Raw genomic sequence first — 27,049 nt, 5'->3', positions numbered from 1 at the left:
GATGTGGATTGTGCCTGATAGAATTTGTCCGGAGAAGGAAAAACTTCCAGGGCCTGTGAGTTACCCAGTGGGACAGGTCCAGTTGCCTGTCTCTGCATTACCCAACAAAGCCCTCTGCAGCCACACTCATAAAAATAAATAATTCACAAGAACCCTTCAGTGCTTTCATTTTACATAGTCCAACTCAAAGGCTATTGTGCAATTCTGTTCTATTCCTCTTCTCACAAAAAAAAAGCTGTTTGTTTCACTTAGCTATGCTTTGTTTCCTTTCATTTTGGTGTGTGGTTATTCAAAGGGTTTTGCAACTGACTAAAGCTTTCTCTCTCTATGTGGGTTGGTTGTGTGAAGCAGCAGAGTCTAGGCCCATCAAACTCAATCCCAGTACAGATGTGAGCAGGTGAGGTACAACGCTGTGTGTAGAGCATATTGTTGAAGCCTTGGTTGAATGTTCTTTTTAAGTGTTCGGTTGGATTTTAGCCTCGAGAAACAAAAATAAGTATAACGGACTAGGACATGATAAAAAAGGAAAAAGCACTGAAGCATTCCATCTTGTGAGGAAAGTTGGTTGCTTTGTTTACCCAGAACTAATAAGCAGGTAACGAGTGAGGTCTTTCTGATGAAGTGCTGCTTTTACTGTCAGCCTTTGTAAGGGTTTTTTAAGTGCCCTCAGATGCTGGACTTGAAGGTAATGGGCACATTCTGATCTTGCTGAGGAAAGCTCATCGGGGACACACACCTCTGTTGGCCTCTGAGCAGGCCCCTCACCACCACTCTGGAAGCCGATTTAGCGCAGTTGTGTTTTGCTGCACCGTCCAACATAATTATGTTAATTAGTCATTTCCATTTAACATATCAGAAGGTTACAAATCCCCTTCCCTCATTTGGAAGATTAATTGTTGCAATTGTGTTCAATCCAGAGCTTCAGTAAAGTCTGTTTCCCACCCAGTCATGGCAGCTGGGAGCGCTGATCACAGTATAATTTGCTCAGTTTGGTGGAGACGCTGGAAGGGGTAATGGGCTGCAGGAGGGTGAATGAGGGTGCTGGCTGGGAAGAGGGGGGAAGTGGATGGCTGGGAGAAGAGGAAAGTTAGTTAGTTCCTCCAGTTCCTCACCCAGAGAGAAATAATTACAGCTACAGCTTTCCCAGCCGGTCAAGGTCCCTCCCGCTGGCAGGCCAGATGTCAAGCTTTATTAACTGAGCCCTCCCTAAGTACCAGGCAACCTGCTGGGCCTAGACATCTAAAGATGCCTAAGAAAGCTCCTGCCCACAGGGGACACTCAGTCTGGTGGGAGTAACAGATAAGTAAGCCAGCACTTGCAATTCAGTAGCGTGGGGAGCCCCAAGGAAGGACATGGTGGGTTCTACAATCTTCAAAACACTTTTATCTGCATTAGAAAAGAATGACATTTGCAGACTGCAATTACTGGGGCTCATTTTACAAAGGCTTAAAAACAGGTTCCAAGTCCAGTGGCTCTTGAGTGGTGGGGCTGGGATCAGAACTCACGTCTTCAGCACCGCTCCACCATTCCACACACCACCCAACACCTCTTCTCAGTGGGACTGTCCTTTAAGTGGTCGGTGTGAGGTTGGGAAACCACAGAGCACGTGTGGAAGGACACTAGGCAAACCCAGGGCAAGGATATTATCCTTCTCCAGTGTCACCTCCCCTTGTCACCTGCAAGACTCCACTGCAGTCACACTTTCAGTCATACTCCACATCGTGCCCCCAGCAGGCTTTGATCCTTCCACTTAAAGTCCCCGTCCCTTCTCTCTTCCCCTCCCTCCCTCTCTCTGCCCAGTGGAGTTCCACATGCCTCCGAAGGCCTCCCTCATGTCCTCTAGCTCCTTTTCTTAAGACTATGAGCTGCCTGAAGGCATGTGTCTGTTTTTGTTCATCACCGTATTCCAAAGTACCTGGCACGTAGCAAACATTCAGGCATTCAAAAAAAAGTTAAATAAATGAACGAATGAATGAATTCAAAGAACAATAATATATCAGGTTCCTTAAAATTCATGGCACTGTGGTAGGTGCTGTGGACACACAGTCTAGCCTTTAGTGTCATTGGAAAGACCAGTGAGGCATACAAGCAAGGTTGAGTAATAATGCAAGGGCTGCAGTTAACTGAGTATCTAAGTGGGTGATGTTGTAGTGGCACCCTGAATAAACAGGATGGACCCCCACCCAAAATTTGGTTCTGATGTTGAGACTGATGGTGCCACAGAAAAACCAACAGGGTGTGAGACTATTTATTATTCACATAATGAGGCTTTCAGGGCACGCTGTTTTCAAGCAGTCTTGAGAATTGCTTGAGGGAGCTGGGAAAGGAAACTCTGTAGGTTTGTCTGTTTTGTGATTAGGGGTTGGGGCCAGCTTGAGGGTTTTCACACATAGCAGGGTCTTGTGTGGTATAACTTCCCTCTGGCACTAAAGGAGGGAGCACCCAGTCTTTCTTTTCAGCTTGCCTAGATATGAAGGGATAAGCTGCCAACCATCAAACATCAAAAAGTTGAGTGGGACTCTTTACTGCAGATGTCAACTCTGTGGCTAGCTCTAAAGGATCCTCAGAAGAAGGGTGGGAGAATTACGTGTTCTAGGTTAGAGAGGATTGACCTGAGGAAGGATGCTGATTTTGAGCTGGACTTTACCAACTTGTAGTATGTTGACAAAATAATAACCATGACCAGCACAAGAGGAGGAACGGGTAGAGTTTAGTGGAGAGCAGAACGTGTACAATTAGTGTGGACAAGGAATTGAGTTGGGAGAGAATCTGGAACGTATCCAAGGTTGGGGGCAGACAGGGCTAGACAGTGCAGGAGGGAAGAAGGAGGTTTTGTTAACTGGACAGATTGGAGGGAGACCCTAAATGAAGAGATTTGATTACCAGATTTAGCATTTGGACTTAATTGTTCTAGAATAGGCAACTCATAAAAATTTTAGAATTGACAGTTGCACGAAGTCAATGAATTTGGACACACTTTGAGAGTAGGATTGACAGGAGTTCTCAGCAGGATGAGTATGGAGAGGAAAGGGAGGAGCCAGTGACTAAGGACGTCCAGGGTCCAGAACCAGAGTCACGTGGGGCCCCTTCTTGTCCCTGTTTCCATGTAATATTCTGTAAGCAAGTACTGCTCAGTCTCTGCAACTGATCATCTCTCAAACTTGTATTTGCTGAGAGCCCCACATGTTTTCGGGGAAGTTTGCTGATCAAAATCCTTCCTCTTCCCTGACTTTTCCTGGGGGAAGATCCAAGTGTCCAGGTAAGAGTACAAAAGAAGCAGAATTATCCATGTGAAACCATCATGCCCCTCTGCCCACAACACCAAGCAAAGTACAGCTTTATGGAGAAATTGCATTCCACTTCGAGCTTCTCTGAAATTTCCCAGGCACTCTCATCAATGGAAGAATTCTGCAATCTGGATCGGGACATTGAGGGATCTGCCAAGAGCTGGAAGAAGTTTGTGGAGTCAGAGTGTCCTGAGAAGGAGAAGTTCCCGCAGGAGTGGACGAACAAGACAGCCCTGCAGCACCTCTGCATGATGAGGGCCATGAGGCCCGATCGGATGACCTATGCCATGAGGTAGGGGACGGGGATGGTGGGGAGGCCCCGGGTGGACGTGGGGGAGGACAGACTCAGCACCACCACGCCTGCAGGGCTACACTGAAGGCTCTGTGTGTAGTAAGAGGACCCTCTGTACCAGCACCCCAAATCAAGTGAGGCCTGTCGCTCTGTGCATGCCATGCATTCTCTTAATATCTAAGTGGACAGTTTGGAAAGATGTGCTCATCAATATCACAATTGAGAGAGGATGCCAAACACATCTAATGTGGTGGGAGATGATGGGATCCAGAGAACAAACGGAGAGAGGGAAGGATAAGTATCGCTGTAGTGGAGGTTGTAGATGGATGGCCAGAAGTTAAGAAGGATTTTGTCTGCTGGCTTCTGTTTTCTCTGAGAAGTAGGAAACAAGATCATCAGTTGAGTTTGTGTGGAAGAGGTGGTGGCAGCATTGGAAATTCGAGGAGAGTGGAGAAAGTTTGAAATTGGATCTGTGAAAAATGGAAGGAAAGACTGTCCAGGGAAACTCAAAGGCTTCTGCGTGGCATTGAGGGCCCACCCAGTTAAGGTCCGGCATTTGTAGTGGCCCCAGTCTTCCCCATTGGGTGCTTTTCTCCAGCAGCCCAGGTGCAGATTTGGAGTCGAGGTTATCCAGAGCGCAGGTCATTCTAACTGGGTATGTTAGAAGAAGAGTTAGGTAAGGGAGGTGAAGATATTGGCAAGAGAATGATTGGAAGTCATAGGCTGTGCAAATCTGTAGAGGCAGGAAGTGCATTAGTGGTTCCCTGGGGAATGGGAAGAAAAATTAACTAAATAGGCATGAGGGACCTTATTGAGGTGATGGGAATGTTCTAAAACTAGATTATGGTGATGGCTGTACAATTCGGTAAATTTACTATGAGTCATTGAATCATACACTTAAAATGGGTGAATGAGGTAAATTATGCCTTATTAAAGTTGTTTAAAACAAAGAATTTATAGGCCATGAAGTCTATACTGGATAGAGAAGTGAAGAAAGTAGGAGAATGATAGAAAAACACCAGAGAGGCAAAGATACTGAAAACCCTGCCTTTGTAATGGCACCAATATGGGCAAAGAATAGAGGAAGTGAGAATAAATTGCTAAAAGAGTTGTAACAACAGAGGGTTTGTTCAGAGGGTGGGTTGTTTCCATTTGTGGTTTTAGATATTGAGCAAGTTCCCAAGTAATGACAAGGATGAGGATGTGGCCATGGAGTTCAGTGGCTAACTAACTAGATAAGTGGTTAAGTGGGGATGAAATGAAGATCATCAGAGTTGAGGTCATTAAGAATCTAGAGTTTTGTCCACATGGATGTTGATGTCCCCCAGGATAGTGGAGAGAAAGTCCATTAGCCAAATGCCAACGCATTTAGTGAATGAGAATGACCAAAGGTGTAATCGATGGCGGTGATGTGCAGGGATAGCGGTGATGTAGTCAGGAGAAATGAGCCTCAGTGGAGTCACCGAGTGAGAAGGAATGATTTGGAAACAGTAGTAAGCACTGAACAGGACCCTGATCCTACCTTCCCACCCCAGGTATGTGAGCTATAGGAGAAAGATCCCACCTGAGAAAGCGACGGGGAAAATAGTGCTTTTGGGGGAGAGTAGATGTCTCAGTTAAGGCCAGGAGTTGGGTCAGATGTTCAGTGAACTGACTATGGCCATGAGGTTTTGTTCAGCATTAAATAGGACACTCTGGAAGGAAATGTTGGTAAGTGGAGTGAGATGAAAGGAAACAGAGAATGAGAGAACATGAGAAAAGAGGGCCTTAGAACTTGGGTAGGGTTGAAGGATAGCAGGGATATCAAGTATGGAGGGCTTAGCTGCCTGAAAGCTTTCAGAAAGCTTTGGTCCTGGCTGACTCCGGATAGATGGGGAGACATGATGGAACACCCACTTCTTACAGCAGGAGTCAGTTATGGCCTGGCTGGATGGGCATTCAGAAGGAGCTCTGATCTAGGTGAGCAGGCAGGCAGCTGGCAGCAGCAAGCTGTAAATGTTGATTTAATAGGTAGACGTGAAAAAAATTATGGTAAGCAGTGAGCTTGGAGCCAGTCCTTCCTCTGTACTGTGTAACCCAGAATCTTCAGCAGCCCTTTGAATTTCTGTGGGCCTCCATTTCTCAAATGTTACTATTTTGTGAGGGCTATACATATATGTACTTTTTCTGGCAGAGATTTTGTTGAGGAGAAGTTAGGGAGCAAATACGTGGTGGGAAGAGCCCTGGATTTTGCAGCCTCATTTGAAGAATCAGGACCAGCCACACCCATGTTTTTTATCCTGTCTCCAGGGGTGGACCCTCTGAAGGATGTGGAAACTCAAGGTGAGAAAAGTTCATCTTGCATCTAAGGCTGTGCCAGTCCCCGCCCTTTCATCCTTTGTGTCTGTCCATTTCTCTTTTCCTGGCTGGATCCTTATCATGCAATACTCTGTATTTGCTGACCATACAGAAGGCAGAGTCATTTTTAAGCCAACTCCCAAGGACCATCCATCAGAGAAAGAAAGGACCCAGCTGGGCCCTATAAGGCAGGTTCATGAGGAGGCCTTGCCCCCCACCCCACATTGTCATCCCCCTTATTGTAGCTGGAGCAATCTTACTGAACTATAGATCAGTGCAGGGACAGAGCCCTAAAGCGTCTCACTCCACCATCTTAATTGGGGTGGGTCCGAAGTCTTATTTTTTAAGTATCTGCTTTTGATGTCATAATGAATATATAAATATATTTAATATAGATATTATTCACTGCAGTGGCAAGTAATGTGCTAGAATTAAGTTTCCGTCCTTATGATCCAAAGTCATAATCTTTAGGGGACTTCCCCAAAAAATGTTCTAAGCATTGAGGTTCAACATCATGTCAAATTTCAGTTTGCCTCATGTTCAGACCAGGATTTTTTCTTGGACAGCTTTTAGGTTTTCCTGGAGTTTCTGATTGCCTTTTATTTGTTCTTGGGGGAAGAAATAAATGCCCTCTTTATCATACCTCTAATATCTCACACCCTTTTGCCCATTCTATATATCAAATGGAATCCACTTTATTCTTGAAGATGTTCTTCCTCGGAGTCACGGACTTCATGTTCTAATATAGGAAAATTGTATTTTCAGCCTTCTAGGAAGTTCTCATCTTGAAACTTATTTTATCGATTTTCTGGGTTAGTTCTGCTATCTTTGTATCCTATGTCTTCTATTTCTGGTTTTTCACCTTTGTTTTGCTGACATAAATCCTCAATAAAGAATGAGGAGAAATGAAATGTCTGAGTCCTTGAGTTTCCATAAATGCTTCAGTTTTGTTCATATACTTGTTTGATAGTTTTGCTGGGTCTAAAATTATTTTTACTCAGAAATTTGGCCGCATTGGTCTATTATCTTCCAGAAGCCAGTTTTGTTCCAGAGCGGTCATATGGTCAGAAGGATAGCTTTCTTCTCTTCCTCGTTGGTGACCTGTTTTTATTATCTGGAAACTTTACCTTGTTTTCTGTTATCCCTTTACCTTGTGTTCTGAGATTTCCTGTTCTGTACAAGGTGAGAGCCCTTTCATTCATATCCATTCAGTACCCGGCATGTCATTTCAAGTGGAAACGGCATGTCATTTCTCAGCTCCTGTCATTTCTTTGATAACTACCTCCCTTATATTTTCTATGCTCCCTCTTTCTGGAATTCTAATAATTCAGATGTTGGTCTTCCTGTATTCTCCACATCTTTTCTGTTTTCTATCTCTTTGCCTTTATTCTGTTAGATATCCTTGAATTGTTAGCACTTGTAGTGAATGTTTTAGTTGGAGAATATATATGTGTGTGTATGTGCGTGTGTGTGTTTTGTTTGTTTTAAATTTCTAAAAGTTTTCATTTAGTCTTTTGTTTTTCCTTGTTTTGTGGTAGCCATTCCTCCAAAACACTGGTGATCCCCCCAGTACTGCGTTCTGTCGATTTTCCTCCTACCGTTTTTCTGTTTCCTCTCATTGTCATTTACTGATTCTTCTTCCTCTAGCCATCATTTAAGTGTTTGGATGGCTCACTGCTCAGTCCTGCCTACCTTGTTTTCCCTTGTGGTTCTCTCCTTCTGCAGTCACACCTACTCCTATGGCTTATAACTATGTGCTTAAGATTCCCACATTTATGACTTCAGTTCAGGCCTCTTGCCTCAGCTCTAGATCTGTATAACCAGTTGCTTCACCAGCTCCTCTTTCTTTTTTTGCCCTCACAAGCACCACAAATTCACCATGTCCCAACCAAAGTCATTGTCCTCCTCCTCAAACAAGCTTTGTTTACTCCTGTTCTGAAAGTTCATACTCTGCGTCTTGGTATGGGTCCTTTCCGTTCACCTGCTCAGCAGTAAGCATGCCAATTCCAAAGTGGAAGACTTGTCTCTTTCTTTAGATCTGGAAAATTTCTTCTATTATTCCTGCTAAATGCCGCCACCGTCCACGAAGTTGCTCCTGCCAGAAAGCTGGGAATCAATCACCCTTGGCTGTTCCCTTACTCCCCCTCCACGTTCAGTCCTACTGAGTCTACCTCCTAAATATGTTTCAAATCAGTCTAAGTGTCTCGGTTTTCATTGTGCCACCCTAGTCTCGTCACCATTCTCTCTCACCTGGGCTAGTACAATAACCCCCGAACTCATCCCTGTTCTTCTCGCTCTAGAATCCGTTGCCACCCTGCAGCCAGAGTCATCTTGTTAAACCTCAATTCTGATCTTATTCTCTTACTTAAAACTTTCTACTGATTTCCCATTGCTTGTAAGGTCAAGTCCAACACCATTAACATAGTCTACAAGGCCTGTGTGGCCCGGACTGTCTCTCCAGCTGTTCTACTGAAGCCAAAGAATCTTTTTAGATCCTCAGGGATTCCTGAGCCTTCGCGACTCAGGGCATTTTCACAAACTGTTGCTTTTGTCTGAAACACTTCTCCCCAACTCTTAACCAGTCTAGTGCCTTCTCATCCTACAGGTGTCAGCCTTACCTGACCTCTTCCCCGCAAGACCATTAGCCTCCCCATTACACATTCTCACAGCACTCTCTATTTGCGTCAGAGCAATACTAATTAAATCATTCTTTGTATAATTTTAGCTTAGGTTTGTGGCCTGCTCTTCAAGATAATCCTTGAGGTCAAGGACCGTATACATCTTGCTCATCATTTTCTTACCAGTGCCTAATAGAGTAACTAGCCCAGAGAAGGTACTTAACATGTATTTTTTTTAATGAATGAACAAGCAAGTGAATGAATGTATATCATAAGAACTGTCATCACAGCTAAGTTATTCCTGACTTTCACACTTTTATAGAGTTTGTGTTCTTTCTGTCCCCTGGAGACTGTTCCTTTCATATTGACAAATCTGGTTTTCTCATTTTTATTCAGTATTTTTCCTTTTGGAAGCTTTTACACACTCTTTCTATGAGCAATTTCCTACTGCTCTTTGCCAATTGACCTCCAAATATTCCCTTATTCAGTTTGAAGCTATCATCTCAGACAAACAGACCCCTCCCTGATTTATACTTGTTATTTGTCTCTGAATATATTATCTCAGCCCTACCTTTGGCTTACTCTTAGCATGCATTTCCTTACCGGAGAGAATACTGCTCTTCATCAACTAGAGATTATTTGGGCACCTCTGCCTCTTTCTGTCTCTTTCTTCCTCCCTCCCCTCCTTCCTGATGGTTTGATTTCTTTTCTTATTCACCCATTCAGAATGTATACTTGGTGGCATCCATGTTTCCCACATCTTAGAGCTAAGTAATTTGCCTGATGGGCTTGTATTCTTGAGTTTGGAAACAACACAGTTGACTCAGACAATTTCTTTTCGCCCCAGCTTGTTAAGTCGCCTCAGCGTCTCTGAGTTTAGGCATAGTCTGTGCATGAGACAGTCCACTCTTCCTCCACTTAGTCTCTTAAATAGCTTGGTACCCTTTCCCACCCTTGGAGACTTGATTTATGTTTTTAACTCCTTCATTTCTCTATCCCTTTGTTTTATGATGGTTCTTAATATTGAATAGCGTTCTAAAGCCCCAGAGGCAGATTAAAGATTTGTTCCCTCATCCCTACTCTTCTCCCCAAAAGATGCATATACTTGGAGCCAAACAAAATTCCATAGATGATTTGGGGAATTTTCTAAGGCCCTGGAGCTCATCCATTGACCCTTGATTAGGAATCCATGCTTTGCTGGCAGTTCTGTACTACACAGTTTTCTCCAGGATTTCTCTTTCTAAACAATTTTAATGAAAAGAAGAAAAAACTTTCTTTATAATCTATCTGCTTTTCTTGGCATTTGTCTTAACATGAAACTTATCATCATTCATCCTCTCTCTCTCCTTCCTGCCTTCTCTGACTACTCTTCTCAGAGTGCTTTACTTTCACCTCCCTCTCTCTCTCTTTCTCATCACCTTCTTGCTAACTTCCTTATTTGCACCTTTATTATTGCTTTTGCTTCATTTACTTCTCCCTTGTTTTTAATCGCCCATGATACCTACCTCCTAAAGTTGTTGTGAGGATAAAATGTAATCTCAGATGTGAAAATGATTTGAAAAGGTTCAAAGTACAGTAGCACTGATGGCATTATAGTGATGATGATCGTTCACTCTTCTTTGAGGCAGCTCAATTTGCCCCCTTCCTGTATTTCCACTCATCACCTCCTTTCAAAGCATGATTTCATCTTTACGTTCCCAAAAGAGGACCTTTTCTTTCTTCCCCTTCTACAGGCATCTTCTCTGGTCTTTCTTTCAGTTGACTCTAGGATGATCGTGTTCTCCGTTTTCCTTTATCCAACTGTCAGGCTTTGACAAAATGAATTCTGATTTTGTTTTGTTTTTTCCCCATTTTGTGATCAGAAAGAAGCTGTACCTCCCACCTTTGCTTTCCCTGTCTCCTTCTCTCCTTCCAGTATTCTAGCCAGAACTGTGAGCTCACCTAGATTTTTTGCAGGCCTTTGAACCATGTTCAAAGAAACAGTTTTCAATCTAGTGTCTTTACAGCCAGATAATCATTATTTAGCTTCAAGTATCTTTTTTATTGATCCTAGACCCAACGCTTTTATCTAAGAGGCAACTGGAAGGTGTTAGGCCGAGGGTGAGTACAGTCCTTAGAGAGTGGCTATAAGATTGATAGAATATTGTTTTTTGTGTGATGAGAGGGACTTGTTCATTCATTCATGGGCTAAGGAGCGGGAGAGGCAAAAGTTGGAGCTGCAAGAAGAAATGGCAGTTAGAGAAGGTAAGTGATAGGCAGAGGAGGGCTGTTTCTTCCACTGAGGTGGGGATGTGCACGATGGAGAGGCAATGGCAGTGTGCAGGGATGTGGGTAAGACAGCATTGAGTTAGGGAGTGTCTACCTGTCTTTTCCCAGGGAAGTAAAGAGTGAAGTAAGCTGCTGAGAGTGAGGAGGGCAGGGTTCATTTGAGAACTATGGAAACGGTAGCAGACATATGGAAAGATTACCAAACAGCATTGAAGTTGAGAAACATGAACTTGTGGTGACTCCAATTCACCAAATTTATTATTTATCCCTTTTATTAATGCTTGGATTAATCCAATGTTGAAGTTCTATAAACAGAGTGCAGAAGTAGAAGGGGGCAATGGAGTTGAGACTCTTGCAAGATCATGGTTCAAATTATGGATTCTTGGGTCCATACTAAATAAGAGAGAAGTAAAGGTAAAGATTGGGGAAACACAGAGGAGCCAAGGAACTGGACATTTCACTGATGTAGAATAATACAGTGGGGAAGGAATAAGAGAATGAACAATCTGGGAGGAAAGGAAGTGATAGTCATGAATGAGTACCAAAGATAATGTTTCCGACATGGGGCTGTTCTGAGTGATGATAAAGTCTTAGGTGCAGCCATTGGAGAGAAGAAATAGAATGGAGTTAAGGTCTTTGAAGATGAGGAAGTGAGAGGGTGGACATTGGATGAGCCATCTATAGTGACAATAAAGTTTACCAAGATAACAAAACTGGAGGTACAGAAAATGTTGAACCAAATGCCAAAGGCTTTGATAGAAGTGAGTTTAAGTAGGATGTTGGTAGAAAGCAGAGAACAAAAAGGTTAGGAGACAATAGAGCCAGATGGGATATGCTTTAAAAAAGGAAGGGTTTTTATAATAGGGTAGAGAATAAATAGCCTGGAAGTAGCAATAGAAGGCTAGAAAATGTGTCTGCCTTCCTCGCAGCCCCATGTATATGGAGCTAGCAGGGGTCCACAGGAGTTGTTGCAATGTCCTCAGAGAGACTGGTGGCAGAGGGGTTGTGTTGTGGAGAGGTGAAAAGAGGTTTCCAGTAGGGCACGGTTACAGGTGATGCCACCGCCAAAGAGAGAGTTGCAGGTGGCAGAGGTGGGACCATGGGAGGCCACAGCCCAAACAGCATGAAGGTGATGACCCAAGAGAGCACAGGCAGCTGGAGGGGCTGCTGGTGGCCCAGATGGCCTCTGGGCGGTGCGTGGAGAGCCTCTGCCAGGTTCCCTGGGTGCATCCTGAGGCTATGTGAGATGCAGGTGGCCTTCCTTGGCTGACCGCAGTCAGTGCTAATTCTGTCCATTTTGCCCCCTCTCCATATATCCAGTATATTTCTTCCTCCTCGGCCGCACGGTCATGTCTCAAGCCTAAATTAATGCATCATGTTTCTGTTCGACCTCTCTACTTTCCCTCCAGTCGGTCATTTTCAAACTAATCTTTATTAAGCACCCCTTTCCGCATATCGTTCTCTTGCTAACAAAGAAAAGAAATGGGCTCTTTTGTGAGTAGAAATGTCACAAAGGCCTTTTTATAATCCCGACACATTTTATCTTGGTATTTTCTCTGAAGTAAGTTGTTTTTCTCCCCGGTTCTAAAGCTGACATCAAATTTATTGCCAGCTAGGATTTATAGAGTTTAATAAAGGTATTTCTTGGGTTCATCTCAGTCGAATCTGTAATAACTAACTTCCTACAAAAAGTCGTCATCTTGCTTTATCTCACACACTTAAAGAAAAGTCTGTACTTTTACCATTTAAAAAAATATATCCAATATTAAGTTTTTTTCAGAAAGTTTCTTGCACACGTTATCAAATTGCATCTTCAATCTTAGTTCCTCTGGAACTAAAATTTTTTAAATAGAGCTTTTTATTCTTATGTCTCTTTTTCCATTTCCCTTCCTAGCAAAATTGCCTGATGATTCTTCATGGTGTTACACATTTTATGATCCTTTTAGCTAAAGCAATATTATATAATTTCTCTAAGCTTTATTGGATTGGGACAATAGCTCTGTCCAAGCAGAATTGGTCCTCTATATTAAGGTCATTTCTTTGTGTAAAGCTTGGCTTTGGGCTTTGGAGAATAACTGATGAGCATTGGTGTTGCTTCTGTGATAAGATTGTGTTATTTGTGTTTGCGTGGCCGTTTCTTTACCTAGTTCCCAACACCAGCTACCCTTACGGAGATACATCCTACAGAGCATTCACACCCATACAAACAAGCCCATTCTTGTCTTGCCCCTTTCCTCTCTCTGATTTATGCAAAACAATGAGATAAAACTTCCCTGTGTGTTGGGACTAATGGGGGTGTTCTGGTTTGCTAATGCTGCTGTTATGCAAAATACCAGAAATGGATTGGCTTTTATAAAGGGGTTTTATCTGGTTACAAGTTACAGTCCTAAGGCCATAAAGTGTCCAAGGCAAGGCATCAGCAATAGGGTACCTTCACCGGAGAAAGGCCATTGGCATCCGGAAAACCTCTGTTAGCTGGGAAGGCATGTGGCTGGCATCTGCTTGCTCCCAGGTTGTGTTTCAAAATGGCATTCTCCAAAATGTCTGTGTCAGCTTCCAGTGGCCATCTTCAAAGTGTCCAACTCAGCTGCAGCGCTTCAAAATGTCACTCTCAGTTGCTCTGTGTCTGGGCCTCTGTGGCTCTCTTTAAAATACTCCAGTGATCCAACAAAGACCCACCCTGAATGGGTAGGGCCACACCTCCATAGAAACAATCCAATGAAAGGTCTCACCCACAGTTGATTGAGTCACATCTCCATGGAAACATTGAATTAATAGGTTCCAACCTCATCAACACTAATATGTCTGCCCCCACAAGATTGTATCAAAAAACATGTCATTTTGGGGGACATAATACATCTAAACTGGCACAGGGGGGAGGGGGGATAAGGACTGGTGTTCAAATGGTGGAAAGTCTAGCAAGTCAGAACTACCTGCATCCTGCCCCTTCTGACCACACCTCCCAGCAAAGTTCCAGGAAAGATGTGATATATATTCAGAGGGGCACAGTAAGCTAGAAGGGACCACAACCACATGCTTGCTACACTTTGACGCTTTTCCCCTCATCACCCTGTAGGATAGTGGCCAAATGTCTGGCCTTCAAATTTGACCCATTCCAAAGAGCACCACCTCTCCTGCTCATTCTTGAGGATTAAGCAAGCAGGCAAGGGTGAAGCGATGTTGGTCTGGACAAGTGCTTCCTTTGTTTGGGAACAAAACACTGGTAGACTCATCCCCCTGAGCAGGAAAAGGGTCAGCACTTGAACCTCTGAGTGTGTGTTCAGGCACACCCGTGTTGCGGGGGTGATAGGGAGATGTGCACTTGTGAGCACTAATCAATGCAGATTAGATGCAAGAAATAAGAATGACATGCTCCATGCTGCTTTTAGGAAAAAAACTCGGATATACCTTCAACAATCGAAATTTTCACAACGTGTCCTTGGGGCAAGGACAGGAAGTAGTAGCCGAGGCTGCACTGGATCTGGCTGCCAAGAAAGGTCACTGGGTTATTTTGCAGGTACGTCCCCTCTTGACCCCATACCTATTTGGGCCTCATCCCACAATCTCTGGGCTTCTCTGCCCACTCTTCCTCTCTTCCCTTTCAAAATCTGGAAAACACTGGATTCGATAATGCCCCATTAAAGAAGGTTTGCAATGATATCAATAGCTTGATGGTTCTGATTAACGTATGTTATCAAATCCTATGGCATAGAATTGCTGAATGCAGAATTTCCCAAATATAGTTGAACATAGAGCCTCTTTATGGATCTAACATCTGTTCATATCCCATGGCACACATTTTGGGATCCTTTCCTGGAGAGCTGGCTTTTCCCCAGAACCCTTGGTGCAATACCAAGACCCAGACTGTCTCCCCGCTTCCTTCCCGGCTATCGTAGCTACGGGCTTGGTTTCCCATACTGTGTCCAGGCCCAGTGGGCAGGCTTAGGGATCTCTGACTCCATCCCACTTTCTATCCCAGAGTACAGAGATATTTTCCCCCAGCCCTGCCCTTCCCTGCAGCAAAAGTTGGAATTCCTGGAAGAAGTAGCTCCGTTGTGGGTGAAGCTACTCACTTGTGGTGGCTGGCACTGCCTGGCTAACAGGAACCCTGGCCCTCCAGACAGCCCACGAAACTCCACTCCAATGGTGTGATTATAAATGAATTATTTAGTTTAACAAATTTTCATTTCAACAACCACCCTAACTCTTAGATAGCATTTACAGTCTACAAAACCCTTTCAAATCCATTGCCTTTGTTTGCAACAACTCTGCTAAATATGTATGCTTAACATTATTGTTATCGTTATTTCTCATTTTATAGAAGAGAAAATGGCACTCAGAGACCAAATTACTATGGTCCAGATACTGTCCTCAGTGCTGATCTATGTATTTAGGGCTCTGCAAAGCAACTTTCTCCAATATTTATCTAGGAGCTTTTATCTATTCATCATAATGAAAGATATTTTAATGACTCTCCTTACTAAAGTAAAAGATACATTCTACAAAGTAGTGCTAAGAAATAAATGTAGGTTTGGCTAGACAGACAGACAGAAAGGAATTAGATAGGGTGGAAAAAAGGAACTCAAAAACTAGACAGAAGGGCTTAGGCTTGGAGAAGGGAAGCTTTGTCAGTTTTCTGAGCAGCAGTGACTGTGTTTCAGGAAGATGACTTTGGCACAATTAGCAGAATGGTTTGCGGGGGGAAAGAGAGGAGGCAAGGAAGCCAGCTAGATGGAGTTTAAAATCAGTGCTTTTCAAATTTTAATGTGCATACAAATCTCCAGAGGATCTTATAAAAATTTGCCAATTCAATAACTGTGAGATCGGGGCTGAGATTCTGCATTTCTGACTCACAGCCAGGTGAATGCCAACATTGCTGGTCCTTGGACCTGACTTTTGTGCATCCAGGATTCAAATAATCCGAGTGTCAGGTAGTGGGAATCTGGACGTGGAAAGTAACCATGTATTAGCGCTGTTGTTCTCCAAGTAATTCCCTCACCAGCAACATAGCATCACCTGAGAACTTGTTGGAAATGAAAATTCTCAGACCCCACCCAGACCTACTGAATAAGGAATTTTTGGGGGTGGGATCCAGTAGTCCCTGTTCTAACGACCCATCCAGTTGCTTCTCATGCTTGATCAGGTTTGAGAACACTGTTTTAGTGTAACGTAGCATGTCAAGGGGTAGGGTTCAAATGCAGGATATAAGAAAGGGCCCCATTACTAGGAATCCCAAGACTCATGTTGGTATGTGAGTTTAAGCCAAGGCCAGGTCTCTCCTCTATCTTCCTTCCTGATAACTGTCTTCTGCTAACAGACCTAAGCAGTTGCCTGAACTAGGGGCGTCTTTTCTTCCTACTAGAACATCCACCTGGTAGCCAAGTGGCTCAGCACTCTGGAAAAGAAGCTGGAGGAGCACAGTGAGAACAGCCACCCAGAGTTCAGGGTCTTCATCAGTGCAGAGCCTGCGTCCTCCCCTGAGGGCCATATCATCCCCCAGGGCATCCTGGAGAATTCCATTAAGATCACCAATGAGCCCCCCACAGGAATGCATGCCAACCTGCACAAGGCCCTGGACAACTTCACTCAGGTACTTCCCCAAGAGGGAGGGGAGAAGAGCACCTGGTTCACAAAGAGCTGATTCAACCTGGGTGGGAGAGGCGCATGCAACTGGGTGGGGAGGGAGCCCTGTGGAGTAATGCCCGGTGGGGGCAAAACGTGTTTCCTTTGAAGCTGACATCCACGCAGTGCCCACTCAGTACAACACAGCTCTCAATCCCCAGATGCACCTGGGGAGCAGAGCTTAGAGATTTCCTTGTGCAGGAGATATGGGGGGAACCTTCTACAATCAACATGTTAGCTAAATATTTCAAGCTGGAAGAGGGCATGTTGCTATAAATCTAACTGATATGATTATACATTTATTGGCTAAGCATACTATCTCTAAACAGAGGGGTGATGCTGTCATACAAGTAATGTCACTTGACACATGCATGCATGGATTGCCAACTCCTGGAAGTCTGTAGCTCAGTCCTCTTCCATTGTTTCAATAAGACACCTTTCCTCACTCTCCTTCCTTGGGAAATTCTCCCTTCCCTGGGGTGGGACTGAAGGGAGTATACAGTGGCACAAATACCAGCGGGTGCAGGGGGCGCATGGAGGCCACCTTAAAGTTTATGTGCCACACTGGGCCTTGCTGGAGTCCAACGAGAGGGTTCCAGGAGCTGCTGGGGAGGTTATTATCTATGATGTCATCTCACAGTAGCACCATTGGGTGTCTAGTTTCGTAGAGTCAATGCCAAACCCCACCACAATTCCAAGATGGGTCATCTACAGAACTTGAGATGGGCCTTCCAATGGGACAATGGTTCCAGCTACCCCAAAGAAAGCCACCAGTACCAGCAGCCCTTTGGGGCCTGGTTAAGTTAAAATAAAATAAAGACCGTTTGGAGCACTAGGCGGGGCAAGATGGCAGACTGCTGAGCTGTAAGTTATAGTTACTCCTCCAGGAAAGTAGGTAAAAAGCCAGGAACTGCGTGGACTGGACACCACAGAGCAATCTGTCTTTGGGCATACTTCATACAACACTCATGAAAATGTCGAACTGCTGAGATCAGCGAAATCTGTAAGTTTTTGCGGCCAGGGGATCCGTGCCCTCCCTGCCAGGCTCAGTCCCGTGGGAGGAGGGGCTGTCAGCTCCGGGAAGGAGAAGGGAGAACTGCAGTGGTAGCCCTTCTCGGAAACTCATTCTACTGATTCAAACTCCAACCATAGATAGACTGAGACCAGACACCAGAGAATCTGAGAGCTGCCAGCCCAGCAGAGAGGAGACAGGCATAGAAAAAAAAACAAAATAACACGAAAAACTCCAAAATAAAAGCAGAGGATTTCTGGAGTTCTGGTGAACACAGAAAGGGGAAGGGCGGAGCTCAGGCCTTGAGGCGCATATGCAAATCCCAAAGAAAAGCTGATCTCTCTGCCCAGTGGACCTTTCCTTAATGGCCCTGGTTGCTTTGTCTATTAGCATTTCAATAACCCATTAGATATCTGAGGAGGGCCTTTTTTTTTTTTTTTTTTTTTTTTAATCCTTTTTTCTTTTTCTAAAACAATTACTCTAAGACTCTAAGAAGCCCAATACAAAAAGCTTCAAAGAATTGCAATTTGGGCACGTCAAGTCAAGAGCAGAACTAAGAGAGCTCTGAGACAAAAGGCAATAATCCAGTGGCTGAGAAAATTCACTAAACACCACAACTTCCCAAGAAAAGGGGGGTGTCCGCTCACAGCCGCCATCCTGGTGGACAGGAAACACTCCTGCCCATCGCCAGCCCCATAGCCCAGAGCTGCCCCAGACAACCCAGTGTGACGGAAGTGCTTCAAATAACAGGCACACACCACAAAACTGGGCGTGGACATTAGCCTTCCCTGCAACCTCAGCTGATTGTCCCAGAGCTGGGAAGGTGGAGCAGTGTGAATTAACAAAGCCCCATTCAGCCATCATTTGAGCAGACTGGGAGCCTCCCTACACAGCCCAGCAGCCCAGAACTGCCCTGGGGGGACGGCACTCACCTGTGACATAGCACAGTCATACCTCAACAGAGGACCCGGGGTGCACGGCCTGGAAGAGGGGCCCACTTGCAAGTCTCAGGAGCCATACGCCAATACCAAAGACTTGTGGGTCAGTGGCAGAGACAAACTGTGGCAGGACTGAACTGAAGGATTAGACTATTGCAGCAGCTTTAAAACTCTAGGATCATCAGGGAGATTTGATTGTTAGGGCCACCCCCCCTCCCCGACTGCCCAGAAACACACCCCACATACAGGGCAGGCAACACCAACTACACACACAAGCTTGGTACACCAATTGGGCCCCACAAGACTCACTCCCCCACTCACCAAAAAAAAGGCTAAGCAGGGGAGAACTGGCTTGTGGAGAACAGGTGGCTCGTGGACGCCACCTGCTGGTTAGTTAGAGAAAGTGTACTCCACGAAGCTGTAGATCTGATAAATTAGAGATAAGGACTTCAATAGGTCTACAAACCCTAAAAGAACCCTATCAAGTTCAGCAAATGCCACGAGGCCAAAAACAACAGAAAATTATAAAGCATATGAAAAAACTAGACGATATGGATAACCCAAGCCCAAGCACCCAAATCAAAAGACCAGAAGAGACACAGCACCTAGAGCAGCTACTCAAAGAACTAAAGATGAACAATGAGACCATAGTACGGGATATGAAGGAAATCAAGAAGACTCTAGAAGAGCATAAAGAAGACATTGCAAGACTAAATAAAAAAATGGATGATCTTATGGAAATTAAAGAAACTGTTGACCAAATTAAAAAGATTCTGGACACTCATAGTACAAGACTAGAGGAAGTTGAACAACGAATCAGTGACCTGGAAGATGACAGAATGGAAAATGAAAGCATAAAAGAAAGAATGGGGAAAAAAATTGAAAAAATCGAAATGGACCTCAGGGATATGATAGATAATATGAAACGTCCAAATATAAGACTCATTGGTGTTCCAGAAGGGGAAGAAAAGGGTAAAGGTCTAGGAAGAGTATTCAAAGAAATTGTTGGGGAAAACTTCCCAAATCTTCTAAACAACATAAATACACAAATCATAAATGCTCAGCGAACTCCAAATAGAATAAATCCAAATAAACCCACTCCGAGACATATACTGATCACACTGTCAAACACAGAAGAGAAGGAGCAAGTTCTGAAAGCAGCAAGAGAAAAGCAATTCACCACATACAAAGGAAACAGCATAAGACTAAGTAGTGACTACTCAGCAGCCACCATGGAGGCAAGAAGGCAGTGGCACGATATATTTAAAATTCTGAGTGAGAAAAATTTCCAGCCAAGAATACTTTATCCAGCAAAGCTCTCCTTCAAATTTGAGGGAGAGCTTAAATTTTTCACAGACAAACAAATGCTGAGAGAATTTGGTAACAAGAGACCTGCCCTACTGGAGATACTAAAGGGAGCCCTACAGACAGAGAAACAAAGACAGAACAGAGACTTGGAGAAAGGTTCAGTACTAAAGAGATTCGGTATGGGTACAATAAAGGATATTAATAGAGAGAGGGAAAAATATGGCAAACATAAACCAAAGGATAAGATAGCCGATTCAAGAAATGCCTTCACGGTTTTAACGTTGAATGTAAATGGATTAAACTCCCCAATTAAAAGATATAGATTCGCAGAATGGATCAAAAAAAATGAACCATCAATATGTTGCATACAAGAGACTCATCTTAGACACAGGGACACAAAGAAACTGAAAGTGAAAGGATGGAAAAAAATATTTCATGCAAGCCACAGCCAAAAGAAAGCAGGTGTAGCAATATTAATCTCAGATAAAATAGACTTCAAATGCAGGGATGTTTTGAGAGACAAAGAAGGCCACTACATACTAATAAAAGGGGCAATTCAGCAAGAAGAAATAACAATCGTAAATGTCTATGCACCCAATCAAGGTGCCACAAAATACATGAGAGAAACACTGGAAAAACTAAAGGAAGCAATTGAGGTTTCCACAATAATTGTGGGAGACTTCAACACATCACTCTCTCCTATAGATAGATCAACCAGACAGAAGACCAATAAGGAAATTGAAAACCTAAACAATCTGATAAATGAATTAGATTTAACAGACATATACAGGACATTACATCCCAAATCACCAGGATACACATACTTTTCTAGTGCTCATGGAACTTTCTCCAGAATAGATCATATGCTGGGACATAAAACAAGCCTCAATAAATTTAAAAAGATTGAAATTATTCAAAGCACATTCTCTGACCACAATGGAATACAATTAGAAGTCAATAACCATCAGAGACTTAGAAAATTCACAAATACCTGGAGGTTAAACAACACACTCCTAAACAATCAGTGGGTTAAAGAAGAAATAGCAAGAGAAATTGCTAAATTTATAGAGACGAATGAAAATGAGAACACAACATACCAAAACCTATGGGATGCAGCAAAAGCAGTGCTAAGGGGGAAATTTATAGCACTAAACGCATATATTAAAAAGGAAGAAAGAGCCAAAATCAAAGAACTAATGGATCAACTGAAGAAGCTAGAAAATGAACAGCAAACCAATCCTAAACCAAGTACAAGAAAAGAAATAACAAGGATTAAAGCAGAAATAAATGACATAGAGAACAAAAAAACAATAGAGAGGATAAATATCACCAAAAGTTGGTTCTTTGAGAAGATCAACAAGATTGACAAGCCCCTAGCTAGACTGACAAAATCAAAAAGAGAGAAGACCCATATAAACAAAATAATGAATGAAAAGGTGACATAACTGCAGATCCTGAAGAAATTAAAAAAATTATAAGAGGATATTATGAACAACTGTATGGCAACAAACTGGATAATGTAGAAGAAATGGACAATTTCCTGGAAACATATGAACAACCTAGACTGACCAGAGAAGAAATAGAAGACCTCAACCAACCCATCACAAGCAAAGAGATCCAATCAGTCATCAAAAATCTTCCCACAAATAAATGCCCAGGGCCAGATGGCTTCACAGGGGAATTCTACCAAACTTTCCAGAAAGAACTGACACCAATCTTACTCAAACTCTTTCAAAACATTGAAGAAAATGGAACACTACCTAACTCATTTTATGAAGCTAACATCAATCTAATACCAAAACCAGGCAAAGATGCTACAAAAAAGGAAAACTACCAGCCAATCTCCCTAATGAATATAGATGCAAAAATCCTCAACAAAATACTTGCAAATAGAATCCAAAGACACATTAAAAATCATACACCATGACCAAGTGGGGTTCATTCCAGGCATGCAAGGATGGTTCAACATAAGAAAATCAATCAATGTATTACAACACATTAAAAACTCGAAAGGGAAAAATCAATTGATCATCTCAATAGATGCTGAAAAAGCATTTGACAAAATCCAACATCCCTTTTTGATAAAAACACTTCAAAAGGTAGGAATTGAAGGAAACTTCCTCAATATGATAAAGAGCATATATGAAAAACCCACAGCCAGCATAGTACTCAATGGTGAGAGACTGAAAGCCTTCCCTCTAAGATCAGGAACAAGACAAGGATGCCCGCTGTCACCACTGTTATTCAACATTGTGCTGGAAGTGCTAGCCAGGGCAATCCGGCAAGACAAAGAAATAAAAGGCATCCAAATTGGAAAAGAAGAAGTAAAACTGTCATTGTTTGCAGATGATATGATCTTATATCTAGAAAACCCTGAGAAATCAACGATACACCTACTAGAGCTAATAAACAAATTTAGCAAAGTAGCGGGATACAAGATTAATGCACATAAGTCAGTAATGTTTCTGTATGCTAGAAATGAACAGACTGAAGAGACACTCAAGAAAAAGATACCATTTTCAATAGCAACTAAAAAAATCAAGTACCTAGGAATAAACTTAACCAAAGATGTAAAAGACCTATACAAAAAAACTACATAACTCTACTAAAAGAAATAGAAGGGGACCGTAAAAGATGGAAAAATGTTCCATGTTCATGGATAGGAAGGCTAAATTTCATTAAGATGTCAATTCTACCCAAACTCATCTACAGATTCAATGCAATCCCAATCAAAATTCCAACAACCTACTTTGCAGACTTGGAAAAGCTAGTTATCAAATTTATTTGGAAAGGGAAGATGCCTCGAATTGCTAAAGACACTCTAAAAAAGAAAAATGAAGTGGGAGGACTTACACTCCCTGACTTTGAAGCTTATTATAAAGCCACAGTTGCCAAAACAGCATGGTACTGGCACAAAGATAGACATATAGATCAATGGAATCGAATTGAGAATTCAGAGATAGACCCTCAGATCTATGGCCGACTGATCTTTGATAAGGCCCCCAAAGTCACTGAACTGAGCCATAATGGTCTTTTCAACAAATGGGGCTGGGAGAGTTGGATATCCATATCCAAAAGAATGAAAGAGGACCCCTACCTCACCCCCTACACAAAAATTAACTCAAAATGGACCAAAGATCTCAATATAAAAGAAAGTACCATAAAATTCCTAGAAGATAATGTAGGAAAACATCTTCAAGACCTTGTATTAGGCGGCCACTTCCTAGACTTTACACCCAAAGCACAAGCAACAAAAGAGAAAATAGATAAATGGGAACTCCTCAAGCTTAGAAGTTTCTGCACCTCAAAGGAATTTCTCAAAAAGGTAAAGAGGCAGCCAACTCAATGGGAAAAAATTTTTGGAAACCATGTATCTGACAAAAGACTGATATCTTGCATATACAAAGAAATCCTACAACTCAATGACAATAGTACAGACAGCCCAATTATAAAATGGGCAAAAGATATGAAAAGACAGTTCTCTGAAGAGGAAATACAAATGGCCAAGAAACACATGAAAAAATGTTCAGCTTCACTAGCTATTAGAGAGATGCAAATTAAGACCACAATGAGATACCATCTAACACCGGTTAGAATGGCTGCCATTAAACAAACAGGAAACTACAAATGCTGGAGGGGATGTGGAGAAATTGGAACTCTTATTCATTGTTGGTGGGACTGTATAATGGTTCAGCCACTCTGGAAGTCAGTCTGGCAGTTCCTTAGAAAACTAGATATAGAGCTACCATTCGATCCAGCGATTGCACTTCTCGGTATATACCCGGAAGATCGGAAAGCAGTGACATGAACAGATATCTGCACGCCAATGTTCATAGCAGCATTATTCACAATTGCCAAGAGATGGAAACAACCCAAATGTCCTTCAACAGATGAGTGGATAAATAAAATGTGGTATATACACACGATGGAATACTACGCGGCAGTAAGAAGGAACGATCTGGTGAAACATATGACAACATGGATGAACCTTGAAGACATAATGCTGAGCGAAATAAGCCAGGCACAAAAAGAGAAATATTATATGCTACCACTAATGTGAACTTTGAAAAATGTAAAACAAATGGTTTATAATGTAGAATGTAGGGGAACTAGCAGTAGAGAGCAATTAAGGAAGGGGGAACAATAATCCAAGAAGAACAGATAAGCTAACGTTCTGGGGATGCCCAGAAATGACTATGGTCTGTTAATTTCTGATGGATATAGTAGGAACAAGTTCACAGAAATGTTGCTATATTATGTAACTTTCTTGGGGTAAAGTAGGAACATGTTGGAAGTTAAGCAGTTATCTTAGGTTAGTTGTCTTTTTCTTACCCCCTTGTTATGGTCTCTTTGAAATGTTCTTTTATTGTATGTTTGTTTTCTTTTTAACTTTTTTTTTTCATACAGTTGATTTAAAAAAGAAGGGAAAGTTAAAAAAAAAAAAAGAAAGAAAAACAAGGAAAAAAAAAAAAAAAGATGTAGTGCCCCTTTGAGGAGCCTGTGGAGAATGCAGGGGTATTCGCCTACCCCACCTCCATGGTTGCTAACATGACCACAGACATAGGGGACTGGTGGTTTGATGGGTTGAGCCCTCTACCACAGGTTTTACCCTTGGGAAGACGGTTGCTGCAAAGGAGAGGCTAGGCCTCCCTATGGTTGTGCCTAAGAGCCTCCTCCCGAATGCCTCTTTGTTGCTCAGATGTGGCCCTCTCTCTCTGGCTAAGCCAACTTGAAAGGTGAAATCACTGCCCTCCCCCCTACGTGGGATCAGACACCCAGGGGAGTGAATCTCCCTGGCAACGTGGAATATGACTCCCGGGGAGGAATGTGGACCCGGCATAGTGGGACGGAGAACATCTTCTTGACCAAAAGGGGGATGTGAAAGGAAATGAAATAAGCTTCAGTGGCAGAGAGATTCCTAAACGAGCCGAGAGATCACTCTGGTGGGCACTCTTACGCACACTTTAGACAACCCTTTTTAGGTTCTAAAGAATTGGGGTAGCTGGTGGTGGATACCTGAAACTATCAAACTACAACCCAGAACCCATGAATCTCGAAGGCAGTTGTATAAAAATGTAGCTTATGAGGGGTGACAATGGGATTGGGAAAGCCATAAGGACCACACTCCACTTTGTCTAGTTTATGGATGGATGTGTAGAAAAGTAGGGGAAGGAAACAAACAGACAAAGGTACCCAGTGTTCTTTTTTACTTCAATTGCTCTTTTTCACTCTAATTATTATTCTTGTTATTTGTGTGTGTGTGCTAATGAAGGTGTCAGGGATTGATTTAGGTGATGAATGTACAACTATGTAATGGTACTGTAAACAATCGAAAGTACAATTTGTTTTGTATGACTGCGTGGTATGTGAATATATCTCAATAAAATGATGATTAAAAAAAAAAAAAAAAAGACCGTTTGGCAGTCAGAGTCTTAGATGATTTTGCTGATTACATGAAAGCTCCCATAGTACGGGAGTCAAGCAGTACAGCTGGGAGAGGGAAGTGCCCACAAAGACTTGAGAAGCCAAACTTATCTAGTCTCCTCCTTTCTCACTCCCCTTGCAACCCAACTCCAAATCCCACACACCATCTATGACAGAAGAATGTCAGGATATTTTAGTTTGAAATTTTTATTAAAAATTCCTTATCTGTTGCAACATGGGGCAGAAGGCAAAATGCTCTCTTGACTCAGGAGTATTTTCCTTTCTTTCTTTCTTTTTTTCTTAAATAGGTCTTGACAAAACTCCAGATGTGAATTAGGGGAAACTTGCATCCTTAACTTTTAAATCTACAGCATTCTTTACAGGAGATTGTAGGTGGTTCCAAACAAAGACATTTCTGCCCCTAAAAGGATGTCAGTTGCTCCTCCACATTTCCCAGTTCTCTTGGAGGTCGATGGAGCCGTGGGGCTAGTTCTGTCCAAAGGGCTGTGCATTTGAGAACTGGTGTCAATCCTCTAGTTCACTCTTCCTCGGCGATGGCCCCCATGGAGGCCTCAAGTGGTAGATGAGACAGCCACATGAAGGTGGAGATTCCATCAGTCTGGATCCCAGCTTGGGAGGGAGCTGTCCTAAAAAGCCCCTGGACCTGCAGTAGATTTTGCATAAGCAAAAAGTAAACTTATAGATTTAAAAAAAAAAATATTTTGATGCATTTAGCTCTAATTGAAGAAGTCAGTGGTAGACCATTGCCAGGCTCTTCTGCTCTGAGGGACGTGGGCAAAGCCAGCAGGGAGGTCAGAAGATGCTTCACGTGTTCAGCCTACTGTAGACTAGTCTTAGGCCTCGGTGGGATTCTTGTCATCTATTGCCACACCTGCTTCGTCTTCTCACCTTGCCAGGAGCTCTTGTTCTTGGGTTTATCTCTCTGCAAGCCTGACGTACAGCCTGGGTCATCCTCTCATCCTCTTTTCTACTTACTTTGAAATTGTCAGGCAAGTGGGAAACACATCCTAAAAGAGTTTGACTTTTCTAGTTGTCCTGTCCCTACCACAGTTGGGTTTTGGTGTTGATAGCCTCTCCAATGACTCATTCTGAGAAAGAGCAATAGACTTATGAGTATCTTCATTGTTCACAAGAATTCCAGCTGCTCCCTTCTGCTTTTAACGAGTTTCCTAGAACAGATGCCTCTAGAACACCCCTTACTCACTGTGTTCCTCCAGAGCCCTATTTTAACCATTAAAGGCACAAATTTCAGAGCTGAACTCTTTTTATCCCTGTTTCCCTGATAGCTGTGCTGTTTGTGGATGATTAGCTTATTCTGCCTTTGGCTTGAGTGTACCATCAGCCAGTGTCAGCATTTTTATGTGTGACTCCTTGTGTTTGTGCCTAGCGGCATTTTTCAGCAGGACCCAGTTTCTTCAAATGTTTAACGAAACGTCCTCATGTCTGTAAAGAACAGCTGTAACCAGAAAGCAGTTTTAAATTCTGACTTGCAGGAAGCAATGACCCTGTCCTTGTGCCGCTTCTGGCCCTCCAACGTGCAGCCTTCCTGGAAAACTCAGTATCAAGTGAAAGGACTGCAGGGACCCCTCATACCAGGGGATTGTGTCATGACATCTCTATGGAAAAATCAAAATGATTAGAAGCTTATTCTGCCTTGTCTCCCCTGTGCCTCCTGTCTAAGGGCCAATTCCCAGAAGAAAAACCAGAACGGAACTCACTGCATGTTGAGTGGGCTTTGAAAAGCCTCTCTCGTGCCCCAGCTGCAACGTCTTCCTCCTTCCTAAACAGAGAGGGTCTCAGTCAGAGGAAATGATTTTTAATTCTGAAGAAACCAGGGGTCCCTGTCTTTCAAAATGCAGGACTTCCCCTCTCCACCATCACCACCATCTCCTTTCAGATCTGCCAAGCACAGCTCCGTTGCC

General features: G+C 42.9%; 1 protein-coding gene across 8 annotated transcripts in view; it reads left to right on the top strand.

Moving 5' to 3' along the window:
• DNAH9 (dynein axonemal heavy chain 9) overlaps positions 1 to 27,049 on the top strand; it is a 322,619-nt gene that overhangs the window by 255,588 nt on the left and 39,982 nt on the right. For all 8 annotated transcript variants that reach the window (XM_037808448.1, XM_037808450.1, XM_037808449.1 and 5 more), the window contains 4 exons: positions 3,386 to 3,579; positions 5,753 to 5,901; positions 14,192 to 14,319; positions 16,165 to 16,392. In XM_037808448.1, coding sequence (XP_037664376.1) covers positions 3,386 to 3,579; positions 5,753 to 5,901; positions 14,192 to 14,319; positions 16,165 to 16,392 — 699 coding nt within the window. The remainder of the gene's footprint in view (positions 1 to 3,385; positions 3,580 to 5,752; positions 5,902 to 14,191; positions 14,320 to 16,164; positions 16,393 to 27,049) is intronic.

Source organism: Choloepus didactylus, chromosome 18 (genome assembly GCF_015220235.1).
Source record: "Choloepus didactylus isolate mChoDid1 chromosome 18, mChoDid1.pri, whole genome shotgun sequence".
Taxonomy (NCBI): domain Eukaryota; kingdom Metazoa; phylum Chordata; class Mammalia; order Pilosa; family Megalonychidae; genus Choloepus; species Choloepus didactylus.
The sequence above is the reverse complement of the archived record's forward strand: the minus strand, read 5'-3'. Positions and strand labels throughout refer to the sequence as shown.